The sequence below is a fragment of the Mustelus asterias genome, chromosome 8 (genome assembly GCF_964213995.1).
Source record: "Mustelus asterias chromosome 8, sMusAst1.hap1.1, whole genome shotgun sequence".
Lineage (NCBI taxonomy): Eukaryota > Metazoa > Chordata > Chondrichthyes > Carcharhiniformes > Triakidae > Mustelus > Mustelus asterias.
In genome coordinates this window covers 31,330,832-31,349,829 of record NC_135808.1, presented here as the reverse complement: position 1 = coordinate 31,349,829, position 18,998 = coordinate 31,330,832, and the positions used below count along the sequence as shown (strand labels likewise).

The following is an 18,998-nucleotide window of genomic DNA, read 5'->3' as shown; positions in this document are numbered from 1 at the left end:
AGTCTGCCTGATTTTCCTTTCATATCAGTGGACTTGGTGAGGTGATAGGGTAGTGGTATTGTCATTGGACGAGTAATCCAGAGTAACGTTCTGGTGACCTGCATTTGAATCCCATCATGCTGATGAATGAAATAAAAATCTGGAATGAAAAGTCTTATGTTAACCATGAAACAACTGTCATAGAATCCATCTGGCTCACTGAATATTGACTCTTAAATACTCTCTGAAATGACTGAGCGAGCCATTCAGTTCATGGACAATTGGTGATGGGCAATAAATGCTGGCCCAGCCGGCGACGCCCACATCCCCCGAATAAATACAAAGAAACTCTCAGACCCACACACAGGACAGAGAAAGTTGTGACCATTTGTACATTCACTTCCACATTGAATAACAAGCTGAGAAAGTGCCGTTAACCCCGGTTGAATCTTGGTTCAATCACACAATGTTCTGGCCTCCCCATTTTAAGAACAATATCGAGTCAGTGGATGCGAGGTAACAATCTCAGGAAATGATGAAGGGGATAGATAGATAGAGTTCAAAGACTATTTCCTCGGGTGGATGGAGCTATTACAAGGGGGCATAACTATAGGGTTCATGGTGGGAGATATAGGAAGGATATCAGAGGTAGGTTCTTTACTCAGAGAGTGGTTGGGGTGTGGAATGGACTGCCTGCAGTGATAGTGGAGTCAGACACTTTAGGAACATTTAAGCGGTTATTGGATAGGCACATTCAGCACACCAGGATGATAGGGAGTGGGATAGCTTGATCTTGGTTTCAGATAAAGCTTGGCACAACACCGTGGGCCGAAGGGCCTGTTCTGTGCTGTACTGTTCTATGTTCTATGTTCCATGAAATATTGAAGAGTGTTCACTTCTGAACACTCATGATGCTACACAAATATCCCATCCTCAATGATGCAGGATCCCAGCACATCAGTGTAAATGATAAGGCTGAAGCATTCGCAGACATATTCAGCCAGATGTGCCAAGTGGAGGATCCATCTTGTCCTCCTAGGAATGTCTCCAGCATCACAGATGCCAGTCTTCAGCCAACTCGATTCGCTCCATGTGATATCAAGAACGGCTAAAGGTGATGGATACTGAAAAGGCTCTGGGCCCTGACAGTATTCCAGCAATAGATCCTTCAGAATAGCCACAACTCTAACCAGCATAACTGCAACTCTGGTGTCTAGCTGACAATGTGCAAAATTGCCAGATATGTCCAGTCCTGAAAAGCAGGTGAAATCCAGTCTGTGCTGCTCTGAGTTGGATACAGTGATGTGACCTTTAAATACAGCATATCTTCCATAGAGAGACAGCAGTCAGTGGAGCAGCTCCTGGACTCTTCCACACAGCTCCAGGGCAACATGTGGCTCAACATCACCTTCCTGACCTGCAATCTACCAGCTGGGACAAGGGCAGCAGATGCATGGGAACAGCACCATGTGTAAACTGCCCTCCGAACCACACACCATCCTGACTTGGTACCTTATCCTGCACTGTCCCTGGGTCAGAATCCTGAAACTCCTTTTCTACCAGCACTGTGGGTGTACCTACACCAGATGGGCTGCTGTGTTTCTTTTAAATTGTGATGGATTCATTATAGTTGATGGAGAAAGTGTTTCTCTTTGCGGGAAAAAACAAAATTAATATTTGGAGACATGCCTGTTTGCAATGGGACTTGCCATCGGTCTTACATCATCACCTGTCCTCTGATGTCCTCCTTGGTTTATAAAGACTTGAGGGCAGAAGTCATTTTATCCAGCACTTGGAACATGGTGTCAGGAGTGGGATTTGAACCCTTGGAAAGGAAGCACAAAGGGCCATAAAAATAAGCCAGTCACAAATAACTCCAGTAAGGAATTGTTTGCCCAGGGGCTGGTTAGAATGTGGAGTTTCCCCCACATGCAGCAATTGAGGGAAACAGTTCACTAACTGGAAGCCAGAAAAATACGTAATTAGGAAAGAATTAGAACCTCATGCTGATGGGGTGAGAGAGATGCAGCAGGAGATTTGAGTGGAGTGGAGCACAAACACGAGGATAAACTAATTGGACAGAGAGCAGTGACACTGCTTTTCAGTCCTATGGGTGCTGGTGCTGGGAGCAGTGACATGTTGGGGTTCAGTCCCATGGGTGCTGGTGCTGAGAGCAATGACATGTTGGGGTTCAGTCCCATGGGTGACACCAATTCAAACACTGAGCAATTAGAGGCTATTTGACTGTGGGGACATCACAATGAGCCTCATTCTGTTCACATCTGAGCTGCTGCGAGTGTCCAGGAGCTGGTACGTTAACTGCTGTCTCCCTGTCAAAGGAATGCTGCATTGAAGTGTCCACAGCTGATAGCAGCAGATGTTGACATGGATAGAAGCTCTTTAGTTATTTGAAAAATAGAGATCAGAAATAAATGTAACTATTAGTGTGCTTTCAAACTCTTCTACAGCTGAGGAAACCCTGTCGACACAATGGGGCAAGGTTGGGCTGGGGGTTGATAACTGGTGTGGTTTCACATGAGTGGAAGCCATGAGTAAAAACTCCACCCAAATCCCTTCACATTTAACTAAAATCACTGATTCTACATCATTGAAAATTACAATCTAAACAGCAGCGTGTGTATTTATTAAAATGTTGCTGATTCTCTGTCCCACAGGAACTGAAAAGATTGAGAGAAAGGTGAGTATCTAATCCAAACTCACACAGGGTTTTACACTGTGATCACAGTCTGTATCCAGCAGAGAGTGATTAAATCAATCCCATTCACACAGCTACCTGGATATAGGGGAAGATGAGGAAGATGCAGAGAGAGGTGAAGATGGAGAGATATTGAAGTTTCCAAGAAGGAGATACTTGGGATTTCGAGGCCCGTTACTCTACGCAGTGTGGAAGAAAATGAAAAAGATCATCTCTCCAGGTAAGAAACTCCACAGCTTTGTGTTCACTCTCTGTTTCCTGCCCTCATCATCTCCCCCAGCCCTCTCCCGAAGGTGTGCCTGTTATTGAGGAGAGATTATTGGGGACCTCACTTGAGGGACCTGAGTTTGAACGATTTGGGCATGAGGGAATCAGATTTGACATCCAATCACTCAGACTCTCCATGGACTCACTGGAAAGGATCAGACTGAGAGCCCTGGATAATGGTGTTCCTCTCTGAGCCAAAAAAACTGAGCAGTGATCGTATAATATAGGATCAGGACAAGGCCATTTAGCACCTTCAGGCCTGTTTTGCCTTTCAGTGGCTGATTTAAAGAACAACAAAGAACAACACAGCACAGGAACAGGCCCTTCGGCCCTCCAAGCCTGTGCCTCTCCCTGGTCCAAACTAGACCATTCTTTTGTATCCCTCCATTCCCACTCCGTTCATATGGCTATCTAGATAAGTCTTAAACATTCCCAGTGTGTCCGCCTCCACCACCTCGCCCGGCAGCGCATTCCAGGCCCCCACCACCCTCTGTGTAAAATACGTCCTTTTGATATCCGTGTTAAATCTTCCCCCCCTCACCTTGAACCTATGACCCCTCGTGAACGTCACCACCGACCTGGGAAAAAGCTTCCCACCGTTCACCCTATCTATGCCTTTCATAATTTTATACACCTCCATTAGGTCACCCCTCATCCTCCGTCTTTCCAGTGAGAACAACCCCAGTTTACCCAATCTCTCCTCAGAACTAAGCCCTTCCATACCAGGCAACATCCTGGTAAACCTCCTCTGCACTCTCTCTAAAGCCTCCACGTCCTTCTGATAGTGTGGCGACCAGAACTGGGCGCAGTATTCCAAATGCAGTCGAACCAATGTTCTGGACAACTGCAACATCAGACCCCAAATTTTATATTCTATGCCCCATCCTATAAAGCCAAGCATGCCATATGCCTTATTCACTAACTTCTCCACCTGTGACGTCACCTTCAAGGATCTGTGGACTTGCACACCAAGGTCCCTCTGCGTATCTACACCCTTTATGGTTCTGCCATTTATCGTATAGCTCCCCCCTACGTTAGTTCTACCAAAATGCATCACTTCGCATTTATCTGGATTGAACTCCATCTGCCATTTCTTTGCCCAAATTTCCAGCCTATCTATATCCTTCTGTAGTCTCTGACAATGTTCCTCACTATCTGCAAGTCCAGTCATTTTCGTGTTGTCCGCAAACTTACTGATCACTCCAGTTACACCTTCTTCCAGATCGTTTATATAAATCACAAACAGCAGAGGTCCCAATACAGAGCCCTATGGAACACCACTAGTCACAGGAAAAAGACCCTTCCACTACCACCCTCTGTCTTCTGTGACCAAGCCAGTTCTCCACCCATCTAGCCACCTCCCCCTTTATCCCATGAGATCCAACCTTTTGCACCAGCCTACCATGAGGGACTTTGTCAAACGCTTTACTAAAGTCCATATGGACGACATCCACGGCCCTTCCCTCATCAACCATTCTCGTCACTTCTTCAAAAAACTCCACCAGGTTAGTGAGGCATGACCTCCCTCTCACAAAACCATGCTGACTATCGTGAATGAGTTGATTCCTTTCTAAATGCGCATACATCCTATCTCTAAGAATCCTCTCCAACAACTTCCCTACCACGGACGTCAAGCTCACCGGCCTATAATTTCCCCGGGTTATCCTTCCAACCCTTCTTAAATAACGGGACCACATTAGCTATCCTCCAATCCTCTGGGACCTCACCTGTGTCCAGTGACGAGACAAAGATTTGTGTCAGAGGCCCAGCGATTTCATCTTTCGTCTCCCTGAGCAGCCTTGGATAGATTCCATCAGGCCCTGGGGATTTGTCAGTCTTTCTATTCCCTAAAAAAACCGAACACTTCCTCCCTTGTAATGGAGATTTTCTCCAACGGTTCAACACTCCCCTCCGAGACACTCCCAGTCAACACATCCCTCTCCTTTGTGAATACTGACGCAAAGTATTCATTTAGCATCTCCCCAACTTCTTTGGGCTCTAAGCATAATACCCCACTTTTGTCCCTGAGAGGTCCGATTTTTTCCCTGACAACCCTTTTGTTCCTAACGTATGAATAAAATGCCTTGGGATTCTCCTTAATCCTGTCTGCCAAGGACATTTCGTGACCCCTTTTTGCCCTCCTAATTCCTCGTTTGAGTTTTTTCCTACTTTCTTTGTACTCCTCCAGAGCTCCCTCCGTTTTTAGCTGCCTGGACCTAACGTGCGCCTCTCTTTTCTTTTTGACCAATCGCTGAATTTCCCTGGTTATCCACGGTTCTCGAATCCTACCCTTCCTATCCTTCTTTTTTACAGGCACATGCCTATCCTGCAGTCCTAACAACTGTTCCTTAAATGACTCCCACATGCCAGACATGGATTTACCCTCAAACAGCCTCTCCCAATCAACAGCTGCCAATTTCTGCCTAATCCCACTAAAGTTAGCCTTCCCCCAATCCAACACCTTACCCTTAGGACACCACTCATCCTTTTCCATCACTATCCTAAAGCTAACAGAATTGTGGTCACTAGTTGCCACATGTTCCCCTACCGAAACTTTGAAGACCTGACCGGGCTCATTCCCCAGTACTAGGTCCAGTATAGCCCCCTCTCTCGTTGGACTATCTACATATTGTTCCAAAGAACCTCCCTGTACGCATTTTACAAATTCCTCCCCATTCAGACTCCCAGCCCTACGCAATTTCCAGTCTATACCAGGGAAATTGAAGTCTCCCACTACAACAACCCTATTTTTCCTGCACCTATCCATTATCTCCTGACATATCCGTTCTTCCACTTCCCTTGGGCTGTTAGGGGGCCTGTAGTATACCCCCAACATAGTGACTGCACCCTTCCTGTTTCTGAACTCCACCCACAGTGACTCGTTACACGACCCCTCTGAATTGTCCTCCATCTGCACCGCTGTAATATGCTCTCTAACTAATACTGCTACTCCCCCACCTCTTGTGGCCCCTTCTCTGTCTCACCTAAGACACTTGTACCCTGGAATATTCAATTGCCAGTCCTGTCCCTCTTTCAACCAAGTCTCTGTCACCGCAACCATATCCAAATTCCTCGGAAGCATTAAGGCCCTAAGTTCGTCTGTCTTACCTGCTACGCTCCTTGCATTGAAGTAGATGCACTCCAGATCTCCAGGCTCAGTGAGGTCATCCTCCCCCAGAGTGCTCTTCTTCTTCGCCAGCCTTGTCCTGGCCCCAAGCTCGTCCCCAGCCTCTACACTTGTCGACATAATTTTTTGATCCCCACCCCCCTGCCATATTAATTTAAACCCACCCGAACTGCACTAGCAAAACTCCCAGCCAGGATATTCGTGCCCTTCCAATTTAGTTGTGACCCGACCTTCTTGTACAGGTGCCATCCTCTCCTGAAAACTTCCCAGTGATCCAGGAATATGAAGCCCTCCCTCCTGCACCAGTACTTTAGCCACACGTTCAATTGTACTGTCTCCCTATTCCTAGCCTCACTGGCCCTAGGCATTGGGAGCAGCCCAGAGATTGTCACCCAGGAGGCCCTACTTTTTAGCCTATTTCCCAACTCCCTGAATTGCTCTCGTAGGATCCCCCTGCTCTTCCTATCTACGTCATTTGCACCATGTGTACAATGACATCCGTTTCTTTATCCTCCCCTTTTAATATGCCTCCTATCCGCTCGGAGACATCCAGTACCCCAGCACCAGGTAGGGAGACTACCATCCTGGAGTCCTGATCGCACCCACAGAACTTGTGATCTAACTGCACAAATTGTACCTGCCTCAGTCCCATATCTGTGTACACCTATGTTTAAAATTTACACCACTCTCATTTTCCGATATAGAAATGAGTTTTTATCGATTGCCATATAAGACCATGGAGTCGGCCGTTCAGCCCCTCGAACATGCTCCACCATTCAGTAGGATCACGGCTGATCCAACATTCTTCACATCCACTTTCCAGCCCTTTCCCTGTACACCTTTATTCTTTTACTGATCAAGAATCAATCTGGCTCAGCCTTAAATATAGAATCCCTACCCCTACAGTGCAGAAGGAGACCATTCGGCCCATTTAGTCTGCACTGACTCTCTAAGAGCATTCCCAGCATATCCCTGTAACCCCACGTATTTACCCTGCTAATTACCCAAACCTAAACATCTTGGGACACTGAGGGCGAATTTAGCATGGCCAATTCACCTAACCTGCACATCTTAGCTCTGGGAGGAAACAAGAGCACCCAAAGGAAATCCACACAGACACAGGGAGAACATGCATACTCCACGCAAGGCTGGAATCGGACCTGGGTCCCTGGTGCTGTGAGGCGGCAGTGCAATCCATTGTGCCAACATACACAAGGACTCTGCTCTCACAGCTCTCTGTGGCAAGGGTTTCCAAAGACTCACAACCCCCTGAGAGAAGAAATTCCTCATCTCAGTCTTAAATTGGTGCCCTTTTATTCTGAGACTATGCCTCTCTGGTCCTACACTCTCCCATGAGGGGAAGCAACCTCTCAGCATTTACCTGTCAAACCCCTTAATGAGATCACCTCTCATTCTTCTGAATTCCAAAATGCAGAAGTGAGTTCCGAGATTCTGACACATCTCATGTGTAGAAATGTTTCCTAATTCCGAAACGTTTGGGTTGGAATATAACCTGGTTCTGAGGATGTGTCACATTTTAGTGCCATTCTTTTCTTCTTATTGTTATTTTCCTTAGACTGGATTTTTTTTTTGGTGAGTCCCTATCCCTTATTCAATAATATTTTTCCTTGGGCTATCTGACTTACGGATCTCTTTGTCTATTGTAAATACTGTACAACATTATTCTGTATGTCAGCGAGTTCCTTATTTACAGTGCTGCTGATCAACTCCTCCTTCCCGACAGGAAATCTGTTCTTTTTATTCTTTCATGGGATGTGGGTGTCACTGGCAAGGCCGGTGCTTAATACTCATCCTTCATTACCTTGAACTGAGTGGCTTGTTCGGCTATTTCAGAAAACAGTTAAGATGCCACTACATCTGTAATCACATGTCGGACACACCAGGTAAGTGTGGCAGATTTCCTTCTGTAAAGGGGCATCAGAACACCATACCCAGTCTGTAATATCTGTTCACTGTCCACACTGGAGTCTGGGAATATATCTAACTGTACACCGTACCCAGTCTGTAATATCTGTTCACTGTCCACACTGGAGTCTGGGAATATATCTAACTGTACACCGTACCCAGTCTGTAATATCTTTTCACTGTCCACACTGGAGTCTGGGAATATATCTAACTGTACACCATACCCAGTCTGTAATATCTGTTCACTGTACACACTGGAGTCTGGGAATATATCTAACTTGTACACCATACCCAGTCTGTAATATCTGTTCACTGTACACACTGGAGTCTGGGAATATATCTAACTGTACACTGTACCCAGTCTGTAATATCTGTTCACTGTACACACTGGAGTCTGGGAATATATCTAACTTGTACACCATACCCAGTCTGTAATATCTGTTCACTGTACACACTGGAGTCTGGGAATATATCTAACTGTACACTGTACCCAGTCTGTAATATCTGTTCTCTGTACACACTGGAGTCTGGTATTATATCTAATTGCAGATGGAAGTACTTCCTGATACACAGATTCTGGAATGTGTGCTGAGTGCAGTGTTACTGACCTGAGATTTTAATCTGTGTCCATGCACCTTCCTCTGTCTAAAATGTTTAACATGATCTCTTTTTGAATTCCCCCAGTTCCAGCCTCACTGACCCTGGACCCAAACACAGCGCATCGTAACCTCATCCTGTCTGAGGAGCTGACCAGTGTGAGAGAAAATAACCGAGCAGCACAGGTTCCTGATAATCCGGAGAGATTTGACTTTGTTCCATGTGTCCTGGGGTCAGAGGGATTCACATCAGGGAAACATTACTGGGAGGTGGGAGTCAGGGACAAGACTGACTGGGCACTGGGTGTGGCCAGAGAGTCAGCCAATAGGAAGGGAAAGATAACACTGGGTCCTAAACGTGGTCACTGGGCTGTGTGGATGAGAAATGGGAATGAATATGAAGCTCCCGATAGCCCATCAGTCCCCCTGACTCTGAGTGAAAACCCAAGGAACATCGGAGTTTTCCTGGACTATGAGGGGGGACAGGTGAGCTTTTACGATGCTGATGATATGTCCGTTCTCCACACTTTCACTGAAACTTTCACTGAGAAACTCTTCCCGTTTTTCTTTCCCGGATTATTGAATGAGGGTAAAAATGCTGCTCCTCTGAAACTGCGTCATTTTGAACAGTAGATTCCTAAACTGGTGATTTAGAATATTCCACATCTCACACAGTAACGGTGAGGCACAGCAGGGAACAACACTGGGAAAGTGTGGGCAATAAATGTTGGAGATGTGTGCGTTGGGTCAGTGATTGGTGAGTGTTTCTTTCTCTGAGCTCTTGGGCTGTGACCCCACACTGCAATGTGTGTTACTGTGCAGGATGAAGAGGTCCCAGTGTGAACTCTCGGACCCTCACACCCGCTGTCCAACCTGGAACTCTTCATTCCACCTCATTCCATTGGGAAAGGCTCTGCTGCTCTCCTGGATACAGAATCCATGTTACAAATCCCAGGAATCACACTCACTGTTAGGAAAAAGAGTAGCAGGATCCCAGAGCCATATCACACTTGTCACACCCAGGCAGGGGATAGTTATGGTATAATACATCACACAGTGCTAGCTGGAGATCTCCAATAACACAATCTGGGACACTGAGATATTTAGGAGGCTTCAGCAAGTCTGAGCAAACCATCAACAGATGCAAAACATTTGTTTACTCTGGTGTAGGCCAGTATTCCCTGATATTGGAATGGATTTGTGGAGTCAGAGGTTATTTTAGTGTCTTTAAATCAATTCCACATTGTTCCTCAATTTAAGATATTGTTTAATTTTAAAGTGGTATTTTTCCTCTATATAATAAAAAAGTTTCTTCTTGATAAATCTCGAGTTGCTGTCTGGAGTTTCTCATTTGCAAAAAGAGCCACAAACTTAATCTAAAACTGCAGATGAGTGAGGAGCAAAAGCTGATACTGCACATTGAAGGATAACATCAGGGGGGCATGATGGCACAGTGGTTAGCACTGCAGCCTCACAGAGCCAGGGACCTGGTTCAATTTCGGCCTCGATTGACTGCCTCTTTGGAGTTTGCATGTGCTCCCCCTGTCTGCATGAGTTTTGTCTGTGTGGTGTCTGCATGTTCTCCCCAGTCTACATGGGTTTCCTCCGGGTGCTCTGGTTTCCTCCCACAATCTAAAAATGTACAGGTTCGATGGATTGGCCATGCTAAATTGCCACTTCGTGTCAGGGGGACGAGCAGGGTAAATACGTTGGGTTATCGGGATAGGGCCTGGGTGGGATTGTTACTGGTGCATACTCGATGGGCCAAATGGCCTCCTTGACACAATTTATGATGGCTTTGTTACTGGAGCAGGAATTCAGAGACCCGGATTACTAACCCCATCCACAAACATTCACTCCCTCCAACATCAATGCACAGTAGCAGCCATGTGTACCAACCACAACATGCACTGCAGGAACTCACCAAGACTCCTTAGTCAGCATCTTTCGAACCCAAAACCTCTGCCACCTAGAAGGACAAGAGCAGCAGATTCCCGGGAACACCACCACCATGTTTGGAAAATGTGGAAAAACTGTGCATCCAATCACAGGCTGGTTCCTCCCTGCATTTGTTGCTGATAGGTTCATTCTGAATCTGCCAAGTTAAACCACTGTCTCCGAGTGTTGTTTCCTGTTTGTTTTATTTTCTTCTGAAATCAGCTCAGTGGATGGTCAGGTATGTTCAACATTGCTGGAGCCAATGCAGTTCTATTTCAATCATTACTCTGGATTAAATGGGAATGCCCCGATTATATGAAAGAGATGCTGGGGTTGGAAAATGGATGGCTGGCATGATACACCTCTGAATAAAAGCTAAAAAATCAGAGAAATCTAATAATGTTTCCAATATAACAAATTATATTTGAATTTGGAGGGTGAGCTGTGAGGAGGATGCAATCAGTGTGATTTGGACAAGCTGAGCGAGAGGGCAAATACATGGCAGATGCAATGTGGAGAAATGTGAGGTTATCAACTTATGTAGAAAAAACAGTTTATTGTCTGAATGGCCATAAGTTAGGAGAGGGGAATGTGCAACGAGACGTGGGTGTCCTCGTACACCAGTCATGGACGGTAAGCATGCAGGTGCAACAGGCAGTAAAAAGGGCAAATGGCATGTTGACCTTCATAGCGAGAGGATTCAAATGCAGGAGCAGGGATGTCTTAATGCAATTATACAGGCCTTTGTGAGGCTACAGCTGGAATACTGTGTGTAGTTTTGGTCTCCTTATCTGAGGAAGGATGTTCTTGTTCCAGAGGGAGTGCAGAGAAGGTTTGCCAGACTGATTCCTGGGATGGGGGGGCTGACAGATAAGGAGAGGTTGAGTCGGTTACGATTACTTTCACCGAAGTTCAGAAGAATGAGCGGAGATCAGATTGAAACCTGTAAGTGTCAAACGGGACTAGACAGGATAGATGCAGGAAGGATGTTGCCAGTGGTGGGGGTGTCCAGACCAGGGGTCACAGTCTATGGATATAGAGTAAACCTTTTAGGACTGAGATGAGGAGAAATTTCTTCACCCAGAGAGTGGTGAGCCTGTGAAATTCACTACCACAGAAAGCAGTTGAGGCCAAAACATCGAATGTTTCCAAGGAGGATTTAGACATAGCTCTTGGGACAAAGGTGATCAAAGAATATGTGGGGAAGGCAGGATCAGAACACTGAGGTGGATGATCAGCCATGATCATAATGAATGGTGCAGCAGGCACAAAGGGCCGAATGGCCGACTCCTGCTCCTATTTTCTTTCTTTGGATGTTTAATCAGGCTGGAACCATTTTAGCCATGAATGTGCACAGGTGATATTGAAGTTTCCACCCTGTAGCTGAAATCAAAGTGGAGTTATAAAATAGATTGGCATGTAAACTTCTGAACTATATTACTGCTTCCAATTAGCAAGACACTGAGTGTACATCACACCACTCAACAACGAATATAACAGGAACAATTCACTTCACTTCACAAATGACAATAGTCACTTTTAAGAGGGGAGCTGAATGTAGCCATTACAATGAGTGCAAACTGAAACACACAATTGCAAGGGACAACTGCATCAATCTGTCAATGGCAATCAATGTTACATAGAAACAAAGAATCTAGGAGCAGGAGCAGGCTATTCAGCCCTTCAAACCAGTTCTGCCATTCCATATTATCATGGCTGATCCTCTAACTCAATGTCGTACTCCCCTGCTCTTCCCATTTTCCTTGATGTTTTTAGAGTTTAGAAATTTATCTATTTCCTTCTTAAATATATTCAGTGACGTGGCTTCCACAGACTCCAGTGTGAGAGAATTCCATAGGTTCACCATCCTCTGAGTGAAGAACAGTCTCCTCATCTCAGTCCTAAATGGCCCACCACGTATCCTGAGACTGTTGTTCGAGATGGCAGGTGGGAGCCCCAAAATCAATGTTTTTCTCATTCAATTCACTAAAAATGTAGCAGGTTTGTGGTGAAACAGCCATTTCTGGTGTTTAACTGTGGTTAAAGGACCATGCTCTATTAACTGAAACCAGGCTAAAAGACTCATTGTCAAGAAGTGAGCAGTCACTAATTCTTTATTGAGACGGTCTTTCTGCATTCCATGTCCGATCAGTCAAAAGCACTGTGAGTGGTGGGATCAGGGCAGCCTCTCTGTGAAGAGAGAGAACAGAGTTCATGTTTTCAGCTGAAAGACCTTTGGTCAGAATTGACAGATTGTTGGGAGCTTCAAACTCAATTCTTTCAGTGTGACTATCATTTTGTAGCCTGAATTACTATGATATTGAGCATTTTGTGATGAATTAGAGTCATAGAGGTTTACAGCATAGAAACAGGCCCGTCGGCCCAACTTGTCCATGCCGCCCTTTTTTTAAAAACCCCTAAGCTAATCCCAATTGCCCGCATTTGCCCATATCCTCCATACCCATCTTACCCATGTAACTGTCTAAATGCTTTTTAAAAGACAAAATTGTACCCACCTCTACTACTACCTCTGGCAGCTTGTTCCAGACATTCACCACCCTCTGTGTGAAAACATTGGCCCTCTGGACACTTTTGTATCACTCCCCTCTCACCTTAAACCTATGCCCTCTAGTTTTAGACTCCCCTACCTTTGGGAAAAGATATTGACTCATCAAGCTGATCTGTGCCTCTCATTATTTTATAGACCTCTATAAGTTCACCCCTCAGCCTCCTACGCTCCAGAGAAAAAAGTCCCAGTCTATCCAGCCTCTCCTTATAACTCAAACCATCAAGTCCAGGTAGCATCCTAATAAATCTTTTCTGCACTCTTTCTAGTTTAATAATATCCTTTCTATAATAGGGTGACCAGAACTGCACACAGTATTCCAAATGTGGCCTTACCAATGTCTTGTACAACTTCAACAAGACGTCCCAACTCCTGTATTCAATGTTCTGACCGATGAAACCAAGCATGCTGAATGCCTTCTTCACCACTCTGTCAACCTGTGACTCCACTTTCAAGGAGCGATGAACATGTACCCCTAGATCTCTTTGTTCTGTAACTCTCCCCAACACCCTGCCATTAACTGAGTAAGTCCTGCCCTGCTTCAATCTACCAAAATGCATCACCTCGCATTTATCTAAATTAAACTCCATCTGCCATGGAGCCAACTGGCCCAATTGTTCAAGATCCTGTTGCAATTGGAGATAACTTTCTTCACTGTCCACTGTGCCACCAATCTTGGTATCAGCTGCAAACTTACTAACCATGCCTCCTGTATTCTCATCCAAATCATTAATATAAATGACAAATAATAGTGGATCCAGCACCGATCCCTGAGGCACACCACTGGTCACAGGTCTCCAGTTTGAAAAATAACCCTCTGCAACCACCTTCTGGCTCCTGGCAAGAAGCCAATTTTGTATCCATTTAGATACCTCACCCTGGGTCCAATGAGATTTAACCTTTTGCAACAACCTACCATGCGGTACCTTGTCAAAATTGACAAAAACCATTAAAAAAGATTAAACCTGCATTATTGGAAACCAGCCAGATTCATGAAAATTAGACTTAATTGTGAGAAAATTAAAGAATAAGTAATTCATTAATCAATGTAGTTGTAAGGCTGGTAATGTAATCTGGAACACAAAAAGGTTATAACTTTTATAATTATAAACACATTACATCATTAACACTTGACTTTAATACAAATTCTTTAAATATGATGAGAATGATAAAATGTTGCCTTCCCAAACAGATTAAAAAGATATCAATGTGGGCGGCACAATAGCGCAGTGGTTAGCACTGCTACCCCACAGCGCCAGGGATCCAGGTTCGTATTCTCGGCTTGGGTCACCGCCTGTGTGGAGTTTGCACGTTCTCCCCGTGTCTGCGTGGGTTTCCTCCGGGTGCTCCTGTTTCCTCCCACATTCTGAAAGACTTGCTGGTTAGGTGCACTGACCTGAACAGGTGCCGGGCTGTGGCGACTCGGGGTATTTCACAGTAACTTCATTGCAGTGTTAATGTAAACCTTATTTGTGACGAATAAGTAAACTTTGACTTTACTTTTAAACTTGTTAACATTGTCAGAGGGAATGAATAGGCTCCTATTCAACATGTCTCTATTCCAAGTGACAGATAGTTATGTGAACAAATTATTGTTTGACACTTAGGCTCAATCAAGAAAAGAGATAAAGCTTAAGAGAGCCTTAAAGATGAGACAATGCTCAAAATTAGCAAAAACAAACCCAATGAGACAAACTCTTATTTCATTATTGACAATGGACCAATTGGCTATTTTCCAACAATTGTCGAAGCTGGGATTTCAATGTCATTAAGATATAAAAAAGGGGTCTTGAGAAGTGCTTGGTGGGGAGGGTTGCTTTTACTTGTTATCCATGTTTTCGGAGCCGTCACTTCACATCCTCGTCTGAGCAGAGTGATGAGAAGTCTGTCCAATTTTCAAAGTTAAGCTTTCTCCTCTGACTGTGAATTACTGTTAATTGACACTTTGCTTTTTATCTTTCTGACTTGTTACCTATTCATTGTTCATAAACTTTCTGAATTCACCACGTGAATTGCCATGTGATTACTTTTGTAGGTTTACAATTGGGAAGTTATTGCAAACAAGCGGAGCCCAAAAATCTTAGTTCAAATAAATCTAAGTTTTAATGATATTTATTTTGGGTTTGTGCATTATGTGCCACAAGTCTGATTGAACGTCGTCACAGTCCCAGAGGAACATAGGCTGCTCTCCCCTTGGAGAGAGAGCTGACTGGTGGTGATTTAGCCTGAGGGTCATCACACCTCAGGCAAGGGACAAGCTTGAGAATATAGAGTCTTCATGGATAAACTCAGCTGGTACAGGAATTGAACCCACGCTGTTAGCCTCACTCTGTATCATGAAGCAGCCATCCAGTCAACTGTTCCCCACAATTCTGATTCTCCACAACTCAATGTATGGAATTACTTATTTATTGCAACTAAGTTTCAGCATGTGTGTGTGTGTGTGTGTGTGTGTGTGGGGTGGTCGGGGGGTGTTCGGGGGTGGGGCTGTGGGGTAGGTGGATATGGTGGGGGTTTGAGAACTTCTATTCACCTCTTGAATTGTTGTAATTACAAAGCAATATATTCTTATTGGCCAAATAAAAATAATCAGAAGAAAATGTTGTGGATGCACTTTCTACTCAGTCAGTGCATTCCAGATCCAAACCACATGTTGGGTAGAGAGGTTTTTCCTCATGTCAATTCTGCCGATGGGAACAGTTTCTCCCCATTTACTCTATCCGGACGCCCATGATTTTGAACACATCTAACAAATCTCTTCTCAACTACCTCTTCTCCCGGGAGAACAGTGCCAGCTTCACCAATCTATCCACATGACTGAAGTCTCTCATCTTCAGAAACATAGAACATAGAACATAGAACACTACAGCGCAGTACAGGCCTTTCGGCTCTCGATGTTGTGCCGACCAGTGAAACCAATCTAAAGCCCATCTAACCTACAGTATTCCAATATCATCCATATGTTTATCCAATGACCATTTAAATGCCCTTAATGTTGGCGAGTCCACTACTGGTGCAGGCAGGGCATTCCACGCCCCTACCACTCTCTGAGTGAACAACCTACCTCTGACATCTGTCCTATATCTATCACCCCTCAATTTAAAGCTATGTCCCCTCGTGCTAGCTATCACCAACATTCTCGTAAACATTCTCGTAAACATTTCCTGCATCCTTTCAAAAACATTCACATTCTTCCCGTTCAGGCTGAGCCAATGTTTTATAAATGTTTATAACTGATTTGCTTTTGTACTCTGTGTCCTATTCATAAAACTCAGGATTCAATGTAATTTATTAACTGGAACTTGTCCTGCCACTTTCAATGGTTGATGCACAATGCACCCAGCTCCCTCTGCTCCTGCATTTAGAATTGTAACCTTTATTTTGTGTCACATCTCCTCATTCTTCTGACCAAAATGAATCACTTCCCACTGATCTACATTAGACTTCATCTGCCACATGTCTGCCCATTCCACCAGCCTCTCTACATCCTCTTGAAGTCCATCACTATTCTCCTCACTGTGCACAATACTTCCAAATCTTGCATCAGTTTCACATTTTGAAATTGTATCCATTACAACCAGGCCCAGGAAAAGCAGTGTTCCCCCCACGCACCATCCCCCAGTCAGAAATAAGTTAATTTTTCTGAAACCCGTGTCTTACTAAGCTTGATTTTAAAACACAAACTGCGGAGTAATGAAATTCCAGCTTTGCTAAAGACTAATGATGAAAAATACCACACGGTTCAAAGTAAAATGCCTAAAAAGCAGAATGTTACTGACTTTTGGGGATTAAAATTGTTCGGCTCTGAGTCACTCACCATCCTGACTTGGAAATATGTCACCCGTTCCTTCAACGTCACTGGGTCAGAATCCTGGAACTTCCTCCCTAACAGCACTGTGGGTGTACCTACAACTCAAGGATTGCAGCGGTTCAAGAAGACAACTTCTCACAACCTTCTGAAGGGTAGTTAAGGAAGGACAATAAATGCTGGCCTAGCCAGTGATGTGACATTCTGTAAAGTAATAAAAACATATCAGAGGAAAACAGTGGTCAGAGTAGATGAGGAGATGATATGGCTAACACGTTTTCTTAGAGCACCACAATTCCAAATACCCAGCTACATCACTGATGGAGTTCCTCACACATCTTCAGCAGCAACGACCTCCATCCTCACCCCCTCCAGTGACTCCTTGAAAAAGATGCCTGAGTCTCACATGGGCACCATGATTGATGGGATGGCAGGGCTGGGAGTAGGTGGAGCCAGAGAATGGGCAGGGCCTGGCTCACATCACCAGAGAGAGTGAAGTGGGTGTTGCCACAGGGCCCTTGGCAGGCCAGTTGGTTGGTTGGATGGCTGGTGTGGATCATGTTGGTGCCAACTGCACAGTTTTTATCCTCAGTCTGCCTGGGGCGGTCAGGACTGCTGGCTCCTTGTGTCTTCCTGAGATGGAGATCGTAACAATGGGGTCAGACTTACAGTCAGAGAGCTCAAGAAGGAGAGAAAAGAAGTTAAATAAAACATTGGAAATGTAAAGAGAGTCTGAAAAAACAATTATCAAGCAACAGACAAAAAATTGTGAAATACATTATAAACACATGAATACATAAAAATAGGATAGGGTTACTAAAAGATGCAAGAGAGACACCCAGAGGTAACAGTGCAATAGCAGAATTAATATTTATTTTCTGAAAATCAGCAGAGAGTTTGAGGCAGTGGGATTAGTTTGGGATAGATGCAGGGATATGGAGAGAGCACAGGGCAGCAGGATTATGTGGAGAGAGTGGGATTAGTTTGGAATTGATACAGAATTGAGAAAAGAGTGGGGCAGTGGGATTTCTTTGTGATTGATACAGCAGCCATCGACCCAGTTTGGGCGGCACGGTGGTGAGCACTGCTGCCTCACAGCAACAGTGTCCCAGGTTCAATTTCGGCTTCGGGTCACTGTCTATGTGGAGTTTGCACGTTCTCCCCGTGCACGATTGGTTTTCCTGGGGTGCTCTGGTTTCCTCCCACACTCCAAAGATGTGCAGGTTTGGTTGATTGGCCATGCTAAATTGCCCCTTCGTGTCAGTGGGATTAGGAGGGTAAACATGTGGAGTTATAGGGGTAGGGGCTGGGTGGGATTGTGGCCGGTGCAGGCTCTTTTGGCCGAATGGCCTCCTTCTGCACTGTAGGATTCTAAGATACAGGGGAATAGGTGAGAATCAGGGATATGGGGAGAGAGTGGGACAGTGGATTAATTTGAGGCTGATACAGGGCTATGAGGAGAGAGTGGGACAGTGGGATTAGTTTGGGATAAATACAGGGCTATGGGAAGAGAGTGGGAGAGTGGATTAGTTTGAGACTGATACAGGGCTATGGTGAGAGAGTGGGACAGTGGGATTAGTTTGGGATTGATACAAGGTAATGGAGAGAGCGTAGAGCAGTGGGATTATAGGGGTAGTGCAGGGCAGTGATTTTTTTTGGGATTCACATAACCATGGGGAAAGATAAAGCAGTCGGATTAGTTTGGGATCGATATAGGAGGACTATGGGAGAGAATGAGACAATCTGCGTTGCGATAGGGATCTTGGGATATTGTGGATCAATGGGTCCAGTTGGGATTGGTACATGGCTCTGGGAGGAAGCAGGGCAGAGAGGAATGATTTGGGATGTATACTGGATTTTGGGGATTGACAGTGAGGCAGTGGGATTAGTTTAAAAACGTTTTCTTGCTGGGAACCCCGGGGAATCTGATGGCTTCACTTGGGGTTGAGGGAAAATTTACACAGATTCCTGATGTGCAGTTTACTGTGAGCAGTGAAGGGGTTAATGGATGAATCCCTTTTCAAATTGCTGCCTCTCTCCAGATTCTCATCTTTAATCTGTGCAGACTGGAAAAG

The 18,998-nt window shown here is 44.9% G+C and overlaps 1 protein-coding gene across 1 annotated transcript in view; it reads left to right on the top strand.

Moving 5' to 3' along the window:
* Nucleotides 1-9,938, top strand: part of LOC144497702 (uncharacterized) — a 76,149-nt gene extending 66,211 nt beyond the window's left edge. The window contains exons 11-13 of the mRNA XM_078219145.1: nt 2,655-2,677; nt 2,770-2,915; nt 8,700-9,938. Coding sequence (XP_078075271.1) covers nt 2,655-2,677; nt 2,770-2,915; nt 8,700-9,244 — 714 coding nt within the window. The 3' untranslated portion in view covers nt 9,245-9,938. The remainder of the gene's footprint in view (nt 1-2,654; nt 2,678-2,769; nt 2,916-8,699) is intronic.
* The last annotated feature ends 9,060 nt before the right edge of the window (nt 9,939-18,998 follow it).